The sequence below is a fragment of the Nomia melanderi genome, chromosome 6 (genome assembly GCF_051020985.1).
Source record: "Nomia melanderi isolate GNS246 chromosome 6, iyNomMela1, whole genome shotgun sequence".
Classification (NCBI taxonomy): Eukaryota; Metazoa; Arthropoda; class Insecta; order Hymenoptera; family Halictidae; genus Nomia; species Nomia melanderi.
Window position 1 is genome coordinate 7,235,210 of NC_135004.1, and position 19,510 is coordinate 7,254,719.

A 19,510-nucleotide genomic window follows, 5' to 3' on the forward strand; every position below is an offset into this window, starting at 1 on the left:
ATATAAGGTACATACTAGAGAAATACAAGAATCGTCCGTATTTGACTGAATGAGGTCCACTTGTAGGAGACAGGGTTCCAGCATAAAGTTATGCGTCTCCTATTTCAGGGAGACGAGTGTACAAAGTGGTGCACTTACTTTCGGTTGTGGAGTATCATCTCATATATATACGTATGACTCATTTCAACTTGTTAGTACGTAGGACATTACTCCATTGTTCCCCTGTCCAATTAATGGAAGAAGACTGTTTCTTTTTTCCAAGGTTAAATGGCAGTTTCCTTGGTTCGACCACTCCCTCAAATAATCTCACTGAGCAAAGCTTTCTCTTCACCGTTTATCAATAAACTTAGTGTTTGAAATCACTTGATATACCTACACCGAAAGAAAGTTTAGAAATCGATTCCAATTGCAGGTAGTTATTAGTTTCAAATTATGTCGGAAGTACAAACGCTCTTATTAGTAGACTGCAGATAGTGTGCACTTACAATGTACACGTGACTTTTTAAAACTAAATTATTGGTAATTAAAACTTCAATTAGTTTTATTTGATTTCAATTCTTATAGATTTAATGATAGTGTACAGATATTTCTCTTCAATCTCTGTCTCTTTGAAAGTCAGCGAATGTATATCAGCATAAACATCTGCAACTGACTGATCATCTATCATAATTATAACTTAATGTATCTGATAAAGGTTCAGATAAAGTCCACAAACTTTTTTGTGATCATGTAATCCGATGCATTGGTCTGAATTTGAAAATGTACTCAGAATTTCTGAGTTTACTGGTACTCAGGTACGTCCGCACTTTTGATATCATTTATTTACTTCGTCTTAATCAATTCAGTACAATTTAAAAGGAAACGAGTCGAACGTTTTTCCCAATGATAATAAATAATGTCCACAGATTTCACAATCTTATCAATTAGAAATTTGTGACAAACATCTCAGCAAAACATGTTAATCTAATGTAAAGTGTTTGAGCAGTATGTCATATTATAAATTCTTCGATTTAGTAATTACACGTTACATTATTTCGCATGTTACTTTCGATTACCATTAATTGGACTCGTGACTCTATCAAAAAAAGAAATCTTCCGAAAACATTATATATACTTATGAAGGAATACAGTGTGTAATTTATGATAATTCAAGCAAAGAAGTTCTACTTTGATCTTGCCACTTCCGCAATCTTCAAAGACTGTGAACACGAAGAACTGTTACATATTGTGCGGGAAGTCAGCCCGGAATATCTCGCACGTCGAATCAGAGGAATAGATGTAGAAGTAATTCAATGTAAATTTGGCGTGGCAGCGCCAATAAAGGTGGATGAATCTATGCAAATAAATGGAACAGGCAATTTGAGCTTGGCACATTGTTAATCTTATTCAAAGGTGCATCGTTGTTTCCTTGCGTAGTAAAAGTACAAAGGTAGAAAAACAAGCGGTTATATCGGATAGGTTGTATTTTTCAAATTAAAAACGCATACGCTATTTTTAATCTACGGAAACTACAAATGCGTTTATTTTTCCTTATCTTCGAAATCATTGGCTATGAAAATTTACATAAAAAACTACAATCTTTCAGTAGCAGTGAAATACAGATCCTGTTTAATTTTGCAACGGATATTTTATTTTTGATTTTGCAATTAATCGGTTAAACGATAGTTTATTCTTTATTACCATATTGATAAGTGAATACTTTCTCATTTTAATAAGCATAACTTTAGGCAGGACAAATAGCAACAAAAATAAAGGGTTTGGAGTTCATCAAACAACGTGGACGGTTTCCTTTTAATGCGACGCAGATAAGCTAACATGTTATCTGTGATAGTTTGAATGTGATAAGCGGTATTCTTCTCTCCCGCAAATTATTTTGCGCAACGGGTATTTCGTACGAAACTGCGAATGTAAAGTAGCTTATCACAAAATGCAATCGCTAATTAAATTCAGATACAATAAAATTTAATCTGCAAGAGATTAGTTGGTTTTAAATTATTGCTATAACATTCTTAAGTACGCATGTCATTTTTATTTCTAACGGAAAATGAGCAATATACTTTATCGTGATTTCTAATTATTTACTTTAATTTAAAAAATTGATGTAATTTGCACATACAAATCATTTAAAACCAGCCCGTTGTCTAAAGAAAATGGTTAACCAAATTGCGTCTCAACTGAATTCTGTAGTCATTCGCGATTCCGATCGCAATAATAACGCCATCGCTAACAGAGAGAAAATCGATGTTAATAGCAAGACTGACAGTTTTAAGTGCTCTTAGCTTGTATCTGTATATAAAAAGAGTATCGTCGGGATCATTTTCAGGCGATGAAATCACTGGTGACATTTTAGAAATTACGTTGCAATAAAAGTAGGAGGGTTACGATAGTCATCGTTTCATGGAATAGAATACAAATATTGTGCAACACGAAATATTATCAAATTTATATATTAATTAATTATTAATTACTATTTTTTTCATTTTAGAATTTAAATTTATATGGATAGAAAAATTCACATAAATATAACACCAAAGGAAATGACGCTTTTAGTCAATTTTATTAATTTCGAATTTAAACTTCTACGTGTTAAGCAATTCGAGCTGCCAAATTTCTTCGATGTAATAAATGTAATATATATTATTATGTTCATTAAACAAGTTATTCTATATTTATGAAACGATTTTAATAAGTTTAGTAATACGCAATCGAAAACCATCATTCCTGCAAACGAACATACTAAAATAGCGAGTGTCCAAGCCCGGAAGTGTACGATACTGTCAAATAAGAGCATTTCGTAGGTTGAAAGAAAGAGGAAGGAGTTTGAAACGGAGGTTAGTCAAGGGATCCCGTTCTTTGGCCGTTCTTCCTTTCTCTCCGTCTCCCCCATCCGCGAAGGTCATCCGGTTTTAAATACAGAATCGCAGAGCCGTAGAGGCGTCATTTTAAATATCAAGAGACTCCGATACTTCCTGTAATTTACTACTAGCAACGTGCACAGCGTGCGATCCTCCGCCAGTGGCCTGCATGATTTTCCTGGAATTATGTCCATGCATTTCCTCCAACTTCCAATGTATTGCTTATCAATTTTTTCTAAGTACCAAACTCCGATGAACAAACTTTTCCCGCGGTTCTGAACCTTGCGAAGGTCACTGCTTGATATTATGAAATCTTATAACTTGCCGATTCGAGTTAACATATTTACGCGAAATTTCTTGTGCAATAGGTTAATCGAGCATCTATAATTGATTTTAAATGCTCGATTATGAGTCGATCATGATTATTTTCTCGCGTTGATTGTCCCTGACCATTGAAATTGTGTTAATCTGTGGGAGTCGTCAAAATGATTCTCTGGGCGTCATGCAATTTGTTAAAACAATCTGTACGTTGTCGCTGACGCCATAAGCTAGTCTCATCCGGATCTTGCAGATGTAGTTATGACTGACGAACATTTTCTATTCAACCGGAGTTCATTCTTAAGTATATAAATACAACTGATGAGCTACACAAAAATTGTTTCATGTGGATACTGTTTGACGTCACGAAAAACAGGTGTCTAAATTTGTGTTATATAAAAGTACGAAGCTTCAAGTAAACTAAAGGAATTGTATTGAATAATATTCAATTATCAAAATGTCACAAGGTAATCCTCATATTACATTGTGGAATACTTCTTTTAATGAAATGAAATGAACTAAATTACATCAACGACGAATTTGAAATAATAAAAATTAATTTTTCTTGGAAGTTCCTACTAAAAATTTGTATGAAAGAAGGTATGTTTAAATTGAAATGTTTTATAATCATTTTTGTATGTAATTTCTAGAATGTTTTTACGTTCTGCATAATTTAATTTTAGTATAATTAAATCACGTAATACTTCGAATTTAACGACTAATAGATTCATAATTTTACATCGCATATGACATTGGATACAGGCTTCGAGGTGTTCGCCTAATTATGTGAATTACAGGTCAAATTGTGTAGTTCGGGTCAAATTGTATTAAATTATAACGTCTTGCGGCCCAATTACTCAAGCTATGTCATGGACTGTTTTCTGTACACGAAGTGCAATAAGAACTTTAAAAGAAAATTAAGTTAATTTAAATCATTTAACTTAATTATTATCCGAGTATACATTAATTATTAAGTTATTTTATACATTTAATAACCAAATTAATATGTTCACATGTTAAGATCAATATAATTTCTTCTCGTATTAGTTTTAGTATTTTATAGATAGTAATAATTCTAGCTAGCGTATGAAATATTTCATACTTAGATACGTAAATGTTACGAAATTCACTACGAATCGTTTGTCACACCAGTCTCAGAATAATTTCCACAGATTCACGTGCATAGCAAATGAACATAAACAACATGCAGTGAGTAAATAAATGTAGGATATTATTAAGTCTAAAAATATTGGCAATATAATTAAAAAAATATGTGATTTTTCCTACCCTTGAATGAAATCTTGACTTTCAAATGTTGTGTTACATACATTTATTTTAATTTTGAAAAATCCATGATAAGTTTTTAAGGTATTCAATAACTTTCACAACATAGGAAATAAAATCATATTTATTAAAACTTTCTAATATTTTGCATTTCTTGTATACCTACATATAAGAGGCCAATAATAAGATACAAATATATTTATACATTCAAGATAGTACAAATATAATTAACACTGTATAAGCCATGTGACACACTTAATTTGTGAAAGATTGATTTACATTTGCCTGAATTATATTCGTGTTGCTTCAAAACTGTTGTTTACTGTTATAAAATTACTTTCACGCACTATGTAATCAAAGACTGTCTAAACATTTTTCAAGTAAAAGTAACTTCTTTTCTTTTCATAGCACTCTATTGAAATCACAACATGAATTAAATCTTATTTTGAGCCTTATCACAAGGTACTGTACATATATACATAGGGTTTTGGGCAAAGTACCAATAGAATAAAAACTTTACTAATGATACTTAATATTATTTATGCTTCCAAAGCAATTGCTTCTGGCATTTTTTCTTTTGTACGCTCTGTAAGAAAGAATTATTAAATATTTATTATACAAAAAAGTAATACTTAAGATTCAATAACTTACCTTTTTTGTTTTCTGGTAATTCTTCTGGTACATCAGGTGCTTTTTCTTCAATTTCTGCTATCAATAAAGCATCAAGCTCGGCTTCCACGTCACCTTCGTCTTCCTCTGTCAAAGCACCTAACAATATTTCATCTATTTCTTTTTGTTTTTCAATGCCCTCCTTGGTTTCATCCATAATTTTATCAATTTCATCAATTGACAACAAGTCGTGTAATTTCTTCAATGCCACATTTCCTACTTTCAGGCCATCCACAACTTTCATTTCTACTTGTGCAAATTCTATGTCGTGTACCATACGTTCCAAGTTTTCAAGCTGTCCATCAGTTTTAGATAATAATTGTTCTTGGAATTTCTTTTTCCGCAACAAAAGTAATGCTCGACTAAAAAAAAATAATGCAAAACTGTATTCCAAACAATTAAACAAACATTTGAACATAAAAAAATCTGACACTAACTCTTTTCGTCCATTTTGAATAAGTTTTTTTGCAAGTAACCGATCTTTTTCGAGCGTTTGCTCTATTCTTCGTTGATACTGTTTGATTTTATCCCTGGTTTGTTTTAATTGCTATAAAAAATACAGTATTTTAACAAAGTTCTGTAACGACAGTGAAGAGGTTAGGAAATGTGCAAAAGCAACTTACCAAAACAGCTTTGTCTTGTTCTGTGACACGACTCGGCGGTTTCTTCTTTGCGAAAAAAATACCCATTTCGTTTTAAATATAAGACTAGGCTATCGGTGAAACTGACATGTGGTTTTTGGATGAAGACTCATGTCACGTTTGACAGATGCACTGATAACTAAATGAATAATGGGTAGCGCCATGTTTGCTAATCGACTTATCGATGATATCGTATTCCTTTGGGGCGCACAGTATGAATTTGAAAGATACAGGTACATTAGGTTTTATATCATAATTTATGTTGCTTTTTCAACATAGAAAATTAAGCACAATAGAATGTATCAAAGGAAAAATGGAAACTTGAATTAAAAAGAAATCATTTTACTTTACATGTGGCGTTCAGATGTCATTGTAAATAAAAAGGTATTGTAAGTATAAAATAACAATAACATTTCACGTTATCTTTAAATACAGTGAGATGAGCATCTCAGTATTCATGTGTTTATAGAAAAAGTATTTGTTTTTGGAGAATCTTTTTACTACATCTCTTCGAATGTACTCCACCGTAAATATAATAATAAATTGGAATGAAAAGGAAATTGTATCAATTACTTTCATACGACATTATTATTTTACTCGCAACAAAAATATTTATTGCTTGTAGGTCTTAAAAGGTAGCAGATAAAAGGGAAAAGAGAAACAACAAAGACATTAGATTGAATTGAACAATGTCCGTTATATTATATATTTTATTCCCACATACACACGGCACGTTGTGAACCTTTTCTTAAATATTAATAATATTATCATAATAATAATAATAATCATCATCATCATCATCATCATTCTCGTTATCATCGCAATGATAATAATTTTAATAATAATAATAAGTAAACAATAATAAACATAATAATGTGAATTCATGAGATATATTTATATTTATGTATATATATATATATATATTTATAATAAATCATATAGTAATAATCATCGTATTGTAATATATATTTATATGTACAGAGGGGTACAATATTGTTATTTTTTTATTAGTTTAATATTTATAATCGTAATATTATATTTACTTTTGTCTGTATACATACACAATGAATTAAATTATCGGCCGTTTCTTACGCCACACCCGCGGCGAATAAATTCTCTCATTTTTCTATCTTTTATGTCTATTTTTTTTTCGCCTCGCACATTTTTTGTTTTTCTTTTAATCTCCTCCCTTGGTTAATCAAGGGACAGCAAATTCGTCCCATTGACGACGAGAACGTTCGAACGTTCGAACCTTCGCAGAAGAAAAGAGCCGTGGTTTTCATATTCTTTTCTTTGCGTTGTTTTGTTTTTCTTCCTTTCTCTCTCTTTCGCTCTCTCTCTCTCTCTCTCTCTCTCTCTCTCTCTCTCTCTCTCTCTCTCTCTCTCTCTCTCTCTCTCTCTCTCTCTCTTCCTCTCTCTCTCTCTCTCTCTCTCGCTCTGGCTCTCGCTCTCTTTCGCACCCTCTCTCTCTCTCCCTCTTTTGCTCTAGCTCTCTCGCTCTCTCTTTCGCTCTCGCTCTAGCTCTCTCTTTTGCTCTAGCTCTCTCGCTCTCTCTTTCGCTCTCGCTCTAGCTCTCTCTTTTGCTCTAGCTCTCTCGCTCTAGCTCTCTCGCTCTAGCTCTCACGCTCTCTCGCTCTCCCACTCTCGCTCTCTTTCTCGCTCTCTCTTTCGCTCTCTCGCTCTCTTTCTGGCTCTCTCGCTCTTTCACTCACCCTATCTCTCTCTTTTTTTATTTCTTCCATCGAGAAAGGTGTCATCGAGTTAATTCGAACGATCTCGAATACGCAATCGACTATACATTTCTCTGAACACGATCTCAATATAATCCGTGATCGTTTTGCTTTATCTTACAAAACATCCATTATAGTCTGGCCGCTTTTGGATAGAGAGACGCGCGTTCTACTTTGACTGCGGGTGCTCGAAAATGTTCTGTCCTTATTTCTTTTTGTTTCAGATCGCCTCAAATCACAACTAATTCGAACAATTTATTGATTACGCGAAAAGGCAAACGTTTACACACCTCGACTATTTATTACTTTATTTTTGGTATATTTTGTTTTGCTTCGTTCTTTTCCTTTTTTCTTTCTTTATCTACCTTGTGTTTTGTCACACGCGCGTGATCGACGAAAGAAAAAGAGACACGCGCGGCTCTGTCGCCAACAGCGCGCCTTTCATAAATATTCTGTACAACATTATAATTATTATAAATCATCAGTATGTCTTATATAGAGTCTTACCGTTATATCATTATTATCGGTAGTGTAAAATTGAAACTTTTACGTACTTATGTAGATTAGATTACCGTCAACCGGCGGTCACCCGCCCGCTTCCGTTATTTTTTATAATTATTTATTTACTATTTTTTCTTTATTCTGCTCTTTTAAATCGATACATAATCGTATGATTTTCTTTATTTCTTTAGTATGCCGTACTATACGTATTGTAATCATTTACGATTAGTAAGAATATGTAAAATCGGTATTTCGTCTTAGTTCATGGTTTTGCTCATTTAATTCAATAACTCTCATTAAGCATCCACATAATTGTTTAATATACATGGAATTAAAAGTGACTTATTTATTGCTTGTTATATTGCATGTTTCCTCATCATAAGCTGTACCATGCCTCCGAGCTTCCGTTTCATTTTTACTTTTTCTTTTTTTTCTTGTTTTTCATCCTTCTGCCATTCAACGCGTCCGCCATTGCTTTCGTGTGGATCGCGGGGTGTCGTAAAAAATATCTTAAAAAGTTTTTCGTTCCATTACAACAAAATCGCGACTATGTTTCATTAGTTCGACGATCGTGTGTTGTGTGTGTGTGTTGCGTTGGTGTGTATTCTCTGAGTGCGCGCACGCGCGCGTGTGTGTGTGTGTGTATGTTGCGAGTGTGTATGTAACGAGAATTCTCAGGCTCCCGGAATTCATAACATGCCGTGTACACGGAACATACGGTTGTTCTCACAACGAACAAAAAAAAATATATGAACAAAAAATAAATATGTAATATCACAAAAGTAAGAATCACGGTAACTCGGGTGAAGCGAGTGCTCGATAGTTCGTAGAACGTTAGTTGCTTCTTGAATTGTTTCTTTGTTTGTTATTCTTTTTTTTCATCTCACACATGCATACAATAATCACGATGCGGTTCCCCGTAAAAATTTCGAATCGATTTAAAATTGCTTCTCAGACTTCTTTCTCTGCTCTCTTAATTCGTATATAACGAGTTCCAAGAGGACCGAATATATACTTGTTTTCCACCGTTATCTTGCAGAAGACGCGAATGAAATTGTGCTCGTGTAATTCGGTGCGTTCGTGTGTACGTTCACGTGGTTATTTGTTTCGTGCCCGCGAAATGTTACCGAACCGAGAAATCGAAACAGAAAACAATGGTACGACTCATCGTCTGATACGTCGCGACTGGCTTGTCCTCATTCGTTAGAAACAAAAAAACGACGAAGTAACTTCGTGTCTATAAAATGTCCCGGTGATGTTACAGCACTGGACTACGAAACAAATTTTAGATCTTTTGGATCGGCTTGATATGTTAATCAAAAATCAAATCGAGCAACTGCTGCCAAAGGAACGAAGATCTTATGTTATTTATTATTGCTTCCCTTTAATGTGGATTACGCAAACGGATACCGAACGTTCACCGTAAAACTGGAGCATAACAGCATAAACGAGGGACAAAAGAAGAGACGTCAAGATAACGATAAGTGTAAAGAAAGCACGATTGCGTAACGCACGGGCGAATTGGATATCATAATAGAAAGGGAAACGTTTCGTAAATTAATGCAAAACGATGATTAAATTAGCATGACAGATTTGATTGACATTATGAAAGCGTTTGGTTTATGGTCGACACGTTCCGACCACGGAGACATGATCGAAAACTATGCAACTCTTCGAACGTGCTTTGATAGTCGGTTTGGCGGTCGAGAGACTAACATTTCCCAATAGAAGAAACGATCGTTTTACGCAGATAGTTTAAATCGCAGTAGTGAAAATCGGATCGATTCGCAGAATTGGAGTGCGGGACAAAACGTTAGAGCTTTCGGTTTCAGATGATAAAGATGGTGAGAACTGGAGGAACAGGGGTTGAGGTAAAAAGTAATTTTCTAACGGGTGAGTTGCGAATGAGACCACGTTATGGTGTACGACGGTTAGCAAAACTTCATCGAAGCTCGTGGCTGTTATCCTTGTTTGCACGCAGGAAGAATATTAACAGATTACATGTAACTGCGCATCCGAACATGTGCACGTGTAATTACATGATTAATATACTTATCATAATATTTATGCTCTTTTTTGCGTGCGCATATATATATATATATATATATATATATATATATATACATACATATATATATATATACATATAATATGTTATATACATACATATCGTATGGGGTTACGTTCACGTTACATTCAGCCGCGGCACGGTTGGATCGCTCGACCGTCGTTCTTTTTTTTATCGATTACCTAAAAAAACCGGTAATGATTATTCGGTAAGCGTGTCGGGCCACGCTGACTTATCAAACGGGTTCGGTTCTCGTGAAACGGATGTATGGCTGCCGGCTCGCGGAACACATTTTGCTATAAAACTGTTGTCGCGATCGCCGTCACGTTGGAAATACGGAAATACTCTCGTTGACAGTTTCGACGTATCGTGCAATCCGATCGTGCCGCGTTCTCAGTAAAAACTTTGAAAAAACGAAGTCATCTCAAATACAATGACAATTGTATTCGTAACACAGCGATTATTGCATTCCGACAAATAGCAAATCATAAAGGACGTATTGTGATAATACTATCCATTCGTAACGTTAATCCTAAGTAATGAACAATAGTGATAATAATCCTTACAATACATAAGTCAACAGAACAGAAAAACAAAAATAATAATATCAATAATAATAATGATAATAATAATGATAATGATAATAATAATAATAATAATAATAATAATAATAATAATAATAATAATAATAATAATAATAGAAGTAATAATGATAATATTAATAATAATAATAAACGCGTGAGCATCGTTGGCTCACATGTTCCCTTGACGCGTGAATTAACGTAATTCCTAAGTAGGATCCTTTACCCTACATCTTGGCTGCGACGTTTCACTCAAGAAAATCGTACGGAGAATTACGATCCTGCTCGATCGATTATATTACAATTGATTCGAAACCCAACCGATGAAATCGTGTTCTCGCACGTGGAACGTTTTCCTCTACTCACGCGGTTTCGCCACTGAACAAGCTCATGAATGAACGGAACCAAAGACGTCGGCAAACCCCGACCGCGTCACGAGGAAAGACGCTCCCAAGGGTCGTGTCAAGTCGCAGCAAGATTCGGTATGATCTCTCCTTCGTACGCACGAAAAACGATCTTTCGAAAATTGTCTATCTATCTACGGACTTTTTTTTTGCGAGTTCGTCTCACACGCGCATGCACACACACTCACTCTCACTGTCTTCTCTCTCTTCATCGCATTTACATCACGCGGCAGAGCGACGGGGGTTGTTTTACAATTATTAGATTTCGTCGTCGAGTAATATTGCGTGGCGTCACGTCCGCGTTCAACCTTCCTTCGCGCGGCCACGTGACCGCCCCGTCCCGGGAAACGGGATTCGCGTGTTCGCGCCGCGCGTGACGAAAGTTTCGCTAAACTAGCCGTCTTAGGAAACAATAATCAGCGGTTAAGAAACAGAGGGTGCGCAGAAAGTGATTGAAGAGGATCGATATCGATATACCCGCGAGACGAAGTAAAATCGGTAACTTTATTATCTCATCGAGCCGCCGTTTTACCAGGCTTGGCCAACGTTTCGGTACTCGCGTGGCAAAGAATTTCGGAGTGTTTGGAAGAGTTCTGATCGAGGTTCGATCGAGCGTATTCATATGCATATGCCGGTTTAGGCGCGCGCGAAGTTTTTCTCAAACAGCATCAGTTATTCTCGTTGTTTCGTGGAAAGAACGTGTGGTCGAGGGGTTTAGAAACGGAATAGATTTCTGTTTCGGAAAGATTGGAATAGTACATTTGTTAACGTTCATCGTGCGAACTGTTTGGGCCACTCTATTCGTCACAATTCCAGAAAAGGGAACTGTTACATTATTGTTTTCGTTTAATGGAAAATGTGAAAGATTTTTATCGATTGATGAATTATGATACATACGCACGAGGATAACTATTGCTACCCAAACAATTTTATTTCTATTGCGACCATGGACCGTGTTAATTTTAAGTCCCTGAACTGAACTAGTTTTTTTTTCCTACGGTTAATTAACAGTTCCAAGTGTACAATCTTCTAAATGCGCTTGATTATGTCGTTAGATTATTACTCGACATTGCTTTATCCTTCGCGAAATATTGTACGATCGAACGGTGTCACCATATTTCAACGCGGCTTCCGCGAAACGCTCGAAATCATCACCAATCGCAATGAAGTGTTTAAAGTAAAGTCGTCTCCAGACGGTATAAAAAGAGTAAATCCAAAATGAATTCTCGTTTTGCTTATTACTTTATATCCGTATACGTGACAGTAACAATGATTCTAACGGTAACAAGATCACCGAAAACGTTAATCATCAATTGCATCGAAACGATCGTAATGATTAATAATAAGTACCAGAAGAATGGTTGTTGTTTTATTTAACTTCTCATCGTCGTTCCGCGAACTATATGCCAAAAATTTGTTAGTACTATAGCTCTATTAATTGCGCGACGCTGATTTACATCTTTACCATTTCATCCGCGGAACGACAATAATCGATTTTATTTAGTTAACGTCTTCCTCGCACTCTCTTTACAAAGTGACCTCCATTTCCATCCACTCGTCTTCCTTCTCGCAGTGTATATATATATATATACATATATAATTTCTTTTGTATCGATTATCGTAATTATTACTTATCACTTATACGCGCGTATATATATATATATACCTGGGTGATGTATGTGTTCTCAGTGTGTTTACATTTTACGTGTATATGAATTTGTATGAGCGTATAATTTGCGCGATGAGTGATCGAGCTCGGACGATGAGTGAACGACGTCGTCTGACTTTACATCCTTTGCCCTCGTGTTCTTCGTAATCAATACTTTTTTTTCCTTCGCGGACAATTGTTCCGGTTTTTGTTTTGTAAAAAAAGCGTCGCAAAGTAAGAGACTTAGACTGCATCGGACAACGAGCTCGCCCCGGTCGCATTTCATTCTTGTTTCTTGTCACCTCTCTGTCTCAAACTCTTAACCTACCCTCTTTCACCCCTGTTGCACCCCCGCTTGCCTCACTCCCTCTCACTCTCTTTCTATCTTTCTCTCTTTTTCGCAGACACGCATGCATTCACACACGCATGCATTCACAAACACACACACACAAACACACACACACACACACACACATTTTCTCTTTTCCTTTTTCTCCCCCTCTCTCTCCCCCTCTCTCTCACGATCGGTGGTGATCGAAAAATTTCTTCAGTACAATAGTATAATTAGCTTTTTAAAACATCAATAACTATATATATACAAATGCATAAAACAATGTCTCAATATATCTGTTCATCTTCATAATCCTCATATTTTTGTTTTGTTTGTTTTGTTTCTCGCATTAATCGTTTTATAATATAGACATAATATATTTTCTTGCCTTTCTTAATCGTTCATTATGTATATTTATATTTATATATATTTATATTTGTATTTATATATATTTATATATATACTAGATGTAGATATAGACGTAATATTTCAATATTAATGTATTTCATATTTATAAATATAAACGCGTGGACTGTACTCACATATATTCTTTGTTTGCTCCTGTTTCGTCTTCCCTACACCTCGCATCTTTCTACCTTCTCTTTCCCCTCTTGTTTCTATCATTTGCCTGTTTGCATTAACTCACATGCATATCGATCGCATTCCCTTTCTTTGCATCTTCTAATTAATAATTGATCGTAGATCTCTTTCGAATATGTATATATTTATATATTATAATTCTCATCCAGAGGATTCACGTCGAAAGTCGCTTGGGTTCCTGCTGTATTTTATAGCCTCGTTTGATCGTTAACAGGAAATAAACCCATATGTTCAAATTATAGTGTGTTTCTTTCAAAATAAATGACTATATCCATCTCTTTAGCATCAATCGTTTCCTATCCATATGACAAGTTGAATTAAACTTCTAAATGTTATAAAATTCGCTGCGAGTTCGTAATAAATAAATTTCGATTTGCATAAATTCGTTCATCAATAGGTCGAAACGATGAATTGGCAGCAATGGCCAGGAACCCAAAATCCTTTCAGCCTAACTGTGAAAAGTTACAACTTGTACACTTAAGTATGACTGCTTCCTTTTCTCTATTCTCTTGTGTGTTTCTTCCGTTTTCTATTTCGCCATTCTGCTGCGACCACGTACATCAGCGTCCCTTACATCTACGTACGATGAATCTCATTATATCTTACGTACTTTGAACCGTGGTGTTGTGTGTTCTGATATATGTGTTTCCCATTCCCTCGTGAAGTCCACCTTAGCGTCTGTTAAGCGTGTTTTGTTGACGAAATAAGGGCTCGACGCAGTTCGTTATTTCCTTGAACACAATTCTATGTCCAGTAATCATAATAACGGAGTAAAGTTACACAAAAGAGTCTGCAGAACCGTAGCAATAGCTAATTATATGCTACTTTCTTATACCCAGAAACATTTTCCTACAAATCCGGAGGATGACCGACAAAAACGAAATGTAAAATGTTGAAATCGAGGCATCGTTTACAATGGAACGCTTATCTCTTTGTCTGATTTCTTGCATTCGCCTATGCTGTATCCCCTTCCCATATCTCTCGATGTATGCAACTCTATTCATTTATCATCCGATACTTTCTTCATTTCATGTTATCTCCCCTTTCCTTTTTGCTGATCTTCCCTGAATACCACGTTCAGTCCAATACATACACTTTTTACACGCATTTATTGTTAGTCCGGGGGGCGTAACGAAACAGCTACCATTTTGTTTCGCTTGCAAGAAGTCGGCGTTATAGCGTCGAAGACACACGCGACAGCAGTCCGTTCTGTTATCACCTTTCAGCTTCTCGGGGGTGAACAGCCATTTGCTTTCAGAGGACGAGCGATCTCGCTCGTCACGCGTACTCGCGTCATCAACTTAAGAATACAATTAACCGCGATATAGTGTACAGTATTATTTCTCCGCTTCGTTTCTCTCCTCTTCTTTTTTTCTCTTTTTTTTTGTTCATTATTTGCCATTTTTTATTCCTTGTGGTCATGACGAAGTATTGCTAACGTTCGTAACAATTGACTCGTTCGTTTATTTTATTTTTACTTTAAGTTTCCACATTGTTCTCGGTTTCTTCTATTGCGCGCACGCACAGCCGCGCACAGAAAAACAAAATGGCCGCCGTTCGACATGACACGCGTCCGAATTTAAAGTATTCTTCTTCCCTTTCTCCTTTTTTTTAAGTTTACCCTGTTGTTGAATACAATAAATAACCGCGCTATAATTGTCGCACGTATATCCCGTCGTTTTGGTAATTATAATTAATCGCTCGTTGACTCTCACTTGGCGAAAATTCAATAATTACTAATAATAGTATCCGCAAGGAACAGCGTTTAATCAGCGACACCAACAGAAACGCGCGAATTAATTCGTAGAATGAGATTATATGCACGTCGACGGTTTTTCCGACCGGAAGCAGGGGGGTTCCAGTTGTATATGCACGCGCGCGTGTGTGTGTTTCCGTGTATTTTTTTCAGCACCATTCGATTATCTGTGTCCAAAATTTCGGATAGACGGCGTCCAGCGAGACACGTGCAGCGTAAAAGTATCGTGTCACTGAAATGAAATGAAAAAGATTCGTTTGTACGATACCACCCTGCTTCCCGAACGATATTATACTTCACGGCGCAATTAACCTAATCCAATTACGAATATTTAAATATAGCATCCGTCGGTTTTATCTCCTTATCGATCCTTTTTCTCCTCCAATCAGCGAATACCTGAAGCGCGAAAGAACGCAACATTATTTCCGTATTTTTTTTCCGTTTCTCATTTTTCTTTCGGAGTCCAGTCATTCCTCGATTAAGGCTACGTACATAATATTCTCATACTCTCACGTTTACGTCTTTCCTTGTTAGCTCAATTATACTTTACATTGAACCGCGATGGCATTTAGATGACCGTGTCCGTAAATCCTATATTATACTCTCTTTCTCTCTCTTTCTCTCACTCTTTCTCTCTCTTTCTCTCACTTTTTATCTCTCTTTCTCTCACTTTTTATCTCTCTTTCTCTCCCTCTCTCTCTCTCTCTCTCTCTCTCTCTCTTTTTCTTTCTCTTTCTCTTTCTCTCTCTCACTCTCACTCTCACTCTCTCGCTTTGTCTTTCTTTCTTCCTTTCTCTCGCATACGCATATGATCACTCGTTCTCCCTCCGTTTCTCTCGCACACATTTGGGGGGGTACAGACGCACAATCTCGCCTCGTCAAAAATTATCATCCCTTTTCGGTTGTCCTCCGTCATATTTCTGCAGTTTGGTTATCGTATTTTTTTTGTTATTTTTGTAAACGCGCACTAGCGCGTTCAAATTTTGGCGATTCGCAATTCTCGCCGTTAACTAACGCTCTGTACATTGCGGACGAACGGTATAATAACTGCATATATGTGTATATATGTATATTTTTTTTATCCTTTTAATGTATTCTTATTTCATGTAACGTTATGGATTGCGTATGGTACGTTTCGGGGTATGATGTGTAACGTATCGGCACGTCCCTCTTTGTTTTCGTGTATGTAAGTCGTTGAAAAATTCGTCAACGCGTTTAAAAGCGTATATATGTGATGTGCACGTGTGTGCGTGTGTACGTACGTACGTGTCGTGTAATACCGTGTTCAAATGCGCGCACGCGTGCACACGTTGTGCACGCACGTATATATAAATATATATGTATGTATACATATTTACGTGTGTTCTCTTTGTAGGCATCTTATACGTTAGGTATGTACCGCGATGAACGTGTGTGTGAGATGCGTGTGGTGGTTTGTTGTGTGTCGGTGAACGTTGCTTATGTTTCCCGATGGCTCCTCTATAGGGTCATGCATATAGGTCATTATGGTAAATCAATGATACAATAATTCGCGTACGGGTAGTATGTATGTGTGTACCGAGGTTAATGCAAGTAATCGATTGGACAGCCATAGAACAGCCGATTGAATTCAACGGTCACCCTTTCTCGACATTGTATGGGAGCCAGATATATTGAAAACGACGCGACACGCGCGCCCGGTGGCTCGCGACGTTCTCCCAGTGGCCGCCATCTTCGTGACTACTTTCAAACAGTGTTCATCTTCGCGCGTGATATCCGATTGCTTTCTCCCGTTTCTATTCACAGTGATAACATACGCATCCCTTTTTCAAAACTGGGACATTCTCTCTCTCGCTCTCTCTCTCTCACTCTTTCTCGCTTTCTCTTCTTCTTTCTTTCTCTCGGTCTTTCCCACACATTCACGCTCTCGCTCAACTTCTCCCTTTCTCTCCTGTCCTTTCTCGTGCTTGTTCTTTCCTTTGTTTGTCTAACTCCAATAGCCTTGTAAATCGGTTGATCTCGGCTCCCAGTCCTCGCGTTTTCTTTTCTCGTATAACCCTCTGCACGATAAGTAACCCTAATAACGTCCCTTTCTCTCTCGTTTTCTCTCTCTCATCATTCCGCGTGTGACACATGTGTCTGCGCCCAAGTATGTAACTCGTTTCTCTCCTCTACCATTGCTCCATTCGTGCTGTGTTATTTTTTTCTTCTTTTCTTTCTGTCTGTCCTTCCTTCTTCCCTTCTCCCACTCGATATTTTTTCTTTTTTTTCCCTCGTTGCACACCCGGAAAAAAGGGAGAAGAGTGGTTCGACGACGCCGGGGCGAGAGAAGTACCATCCTAGTATTCAGCTCGGCAAAAGAGCACGCTGAGAAGTGGCGGACACGCGCGTTCATATAATAGAATACATGCGCGAGCGCGGCCCTAGCGTGTCCAAGAAACAAAGAAAAAAGGCGAATCCACTCTCCGACTGCCTAGCGCCCTCGTCATCTCCTCCTAATTCCCCAACTGTCCTTACTATTCGGCTCTCTCTCTCTCTCTCTCTCTCTCTCTCTCTCTCTCTCTCTCTCTCTCTCTCTCTCTCTCTCTCTCTCTCTCTCTCCTCTCTTTCTCTCTTTCTCTCTCTCTCTTTCTCTCTCTCTCTCTCTCTCTCTCTCTCTCTCTTTCTCTCTCTCTCTCTCTCTCTTTCTCTCTCTCTCTCTCTCTCTCTCTCTCTCTCTCTTTCTCTCTCTCTCTCTCTCTCTTTCTCTCTCTCTCTCACTCGCACACACAAACACACACGCATGCACACACACACACACACTCTCTGTCTTCTCCTCTTCACGACGTCGTTCCCGTCAAAAATTCTTCGTACGTTCCTCTTCCTCTTCTAAAACGCCTAAAACCCGAGAGCTCAGAAGGAAACGTTCTTCCCGGATGCGAACGTGTGCACGCGTATAATAATAATTATAATTTTTTTTGTATTTATATTTATATAAATTCATATTTATATTTATGTGTATACATGTATATATGTATATATACGTACATATAGATATATAAATATATATGTGTATATATATATATGTATACAACATCGCATGCGCGCTAACTTCGTGTATCGCGGCATCCTCTTTTGTTTATTTTGTTAATTCTGTGTAATGTTTTTATATATATATATAATATATAATATATATAATATATATAATATATATTACATATAATCGGTAATTATAATATTCGTATGTAAGTTGGTATTTCCCTCCTGTCTTCGTCTGTCTTAAATCCTAAGGATCATACGTTATCGTCTAATATTTATCAATTATTTATATATATATATATATTTATATATTTATATATATATAGTATTTATATACTCTAGACTTATTCGCTTAATCATTTAGCAATTAATCATATTAATTTAATTCATTATTATTATATTATTCATTATTAATGTCGGAGAACGGGCATCAATACGCAGTTTCGGCCACCAATTCGGCTGTACGCAGCTTTCTTCTGCCCATTCCGCGTCTCCCTTTGCATTTCCATCGTTAATCCTCTTGCATGTCGTTTTCTTTTGCATACAATCTGGATACGGATCGGATGTACAATTTCCTGTTTATCTTCTTTCTCTCTTCGTATTTTCAACTTCGTCCTTTTCTCTTCTGTTACTCCGATGTTGTCAAACTCTTGCTCCCCTTCCGTAATCTTGTTCTGTCCGATGTGGATTTTCTGTATATGTGCAGATGGTATTGAAGTTTCCATACTCTCTTCCACGAATGTGAAGCTTCTTCTTATTATTCCTGTCTAAATTGCGACTCTCTCGATTGTTGTTGCTGGTGCTCATCCTCCTCCGTCCAGAGTTCGTTTATCGTGATAAATTCTTCCAAGGCATTTACATCGCTCACTGTACCGTCAGTCGACCATGCTGCGCTCTGCCCTCTCGTCCATCCTAATAAAAAAGAGAAGAAATTATGTGTTTGTTAATGACACCACAAATTTGTGACAGTACGTTACACCGAGTTTCTTAGAATGAAGCCTTGATTGTATAAATCATCGCAAGCGGATCGTGTTGTTGGGAGTGCTTAGCCGAATAAAAAGGAAGGAAGCAAAATTCCTTCGTGATACATATTCTGTACTTTTTACCCTTATGATCTTATTACTAGA

General features: G+C 36.6%; 2 protein-coding genes across 8 annotated transcripts in view; both read right to left on the reverse strand.

Annotated features, from left to right (window-relative positions):
* Positions 1-4,563: 4,563 nt before the first annotated feature.
* Positions 4,564-5,949, reverse strand: Vps20 (vacuolar protein sorting 20). The gene is made up of 4 exons (XM_031987428.2): positions 5,750-5,949; positions 5,564-5,673; positions 5,109-5,488; positions 4,564-5,043 (listed from the first exon to the last, which is right to left on the reverse strand). Exons 1-4 carry the CDS (start codon positions 5,813-5,815, stop codon positions 4,997-4,999), a joined length of 603 nt encoding a protein of 200 aa, XP_031843288.1. The 5' UTR covers positions 5,816-5,949; the 3' UTR covers positions 4,564-4,996.
* A 495-nt stretch (positions 5,950-6,444) lies between these two features.
* Positions 6,445-19,510, reverse strand: part of Rbp6 (RNA-binding protein 6) — an 824,356-nt gene continuing 811,290 nt past the window's right edge. For all 7 annotated transcript variants that reach the window (XM_076368421.1, XM_076368426.1, XM_076368422.1 and 4 more), the window contains one exon: positions 6,445-19,295. The gene's annotated coding sequence lies outside the window, so the exon portion shown is untranslated. The remainder of the gene's footprint in view (positions 19,296-19,510) is intronic.

Bases quoted from the DNA above. Each gene is read 5' to 3' on its own strand.
- Vps20 (XM_031987428.2), bottom strand. From the start codon at position 5,815: ATGGGTATTTTTTTCGCAAAGAAGAAACCGCCGAGTCGTGTCACAGAA. The intron at 5,489-5,563 runs GTTAGTGTCAGA...ATTTTTTTTTAG, and splicing joins ATTCAAAATGGACGAAAAGA to TCGAGCATTACTTTTGTTGC. The intron at 5,044-5,108 runs GTAAGTTATTGA...TCTTTCTTACAG, and splicing joins ATTACCAGAAAACAAAAAAG to AGCGTACAAAAGAAAAAATG.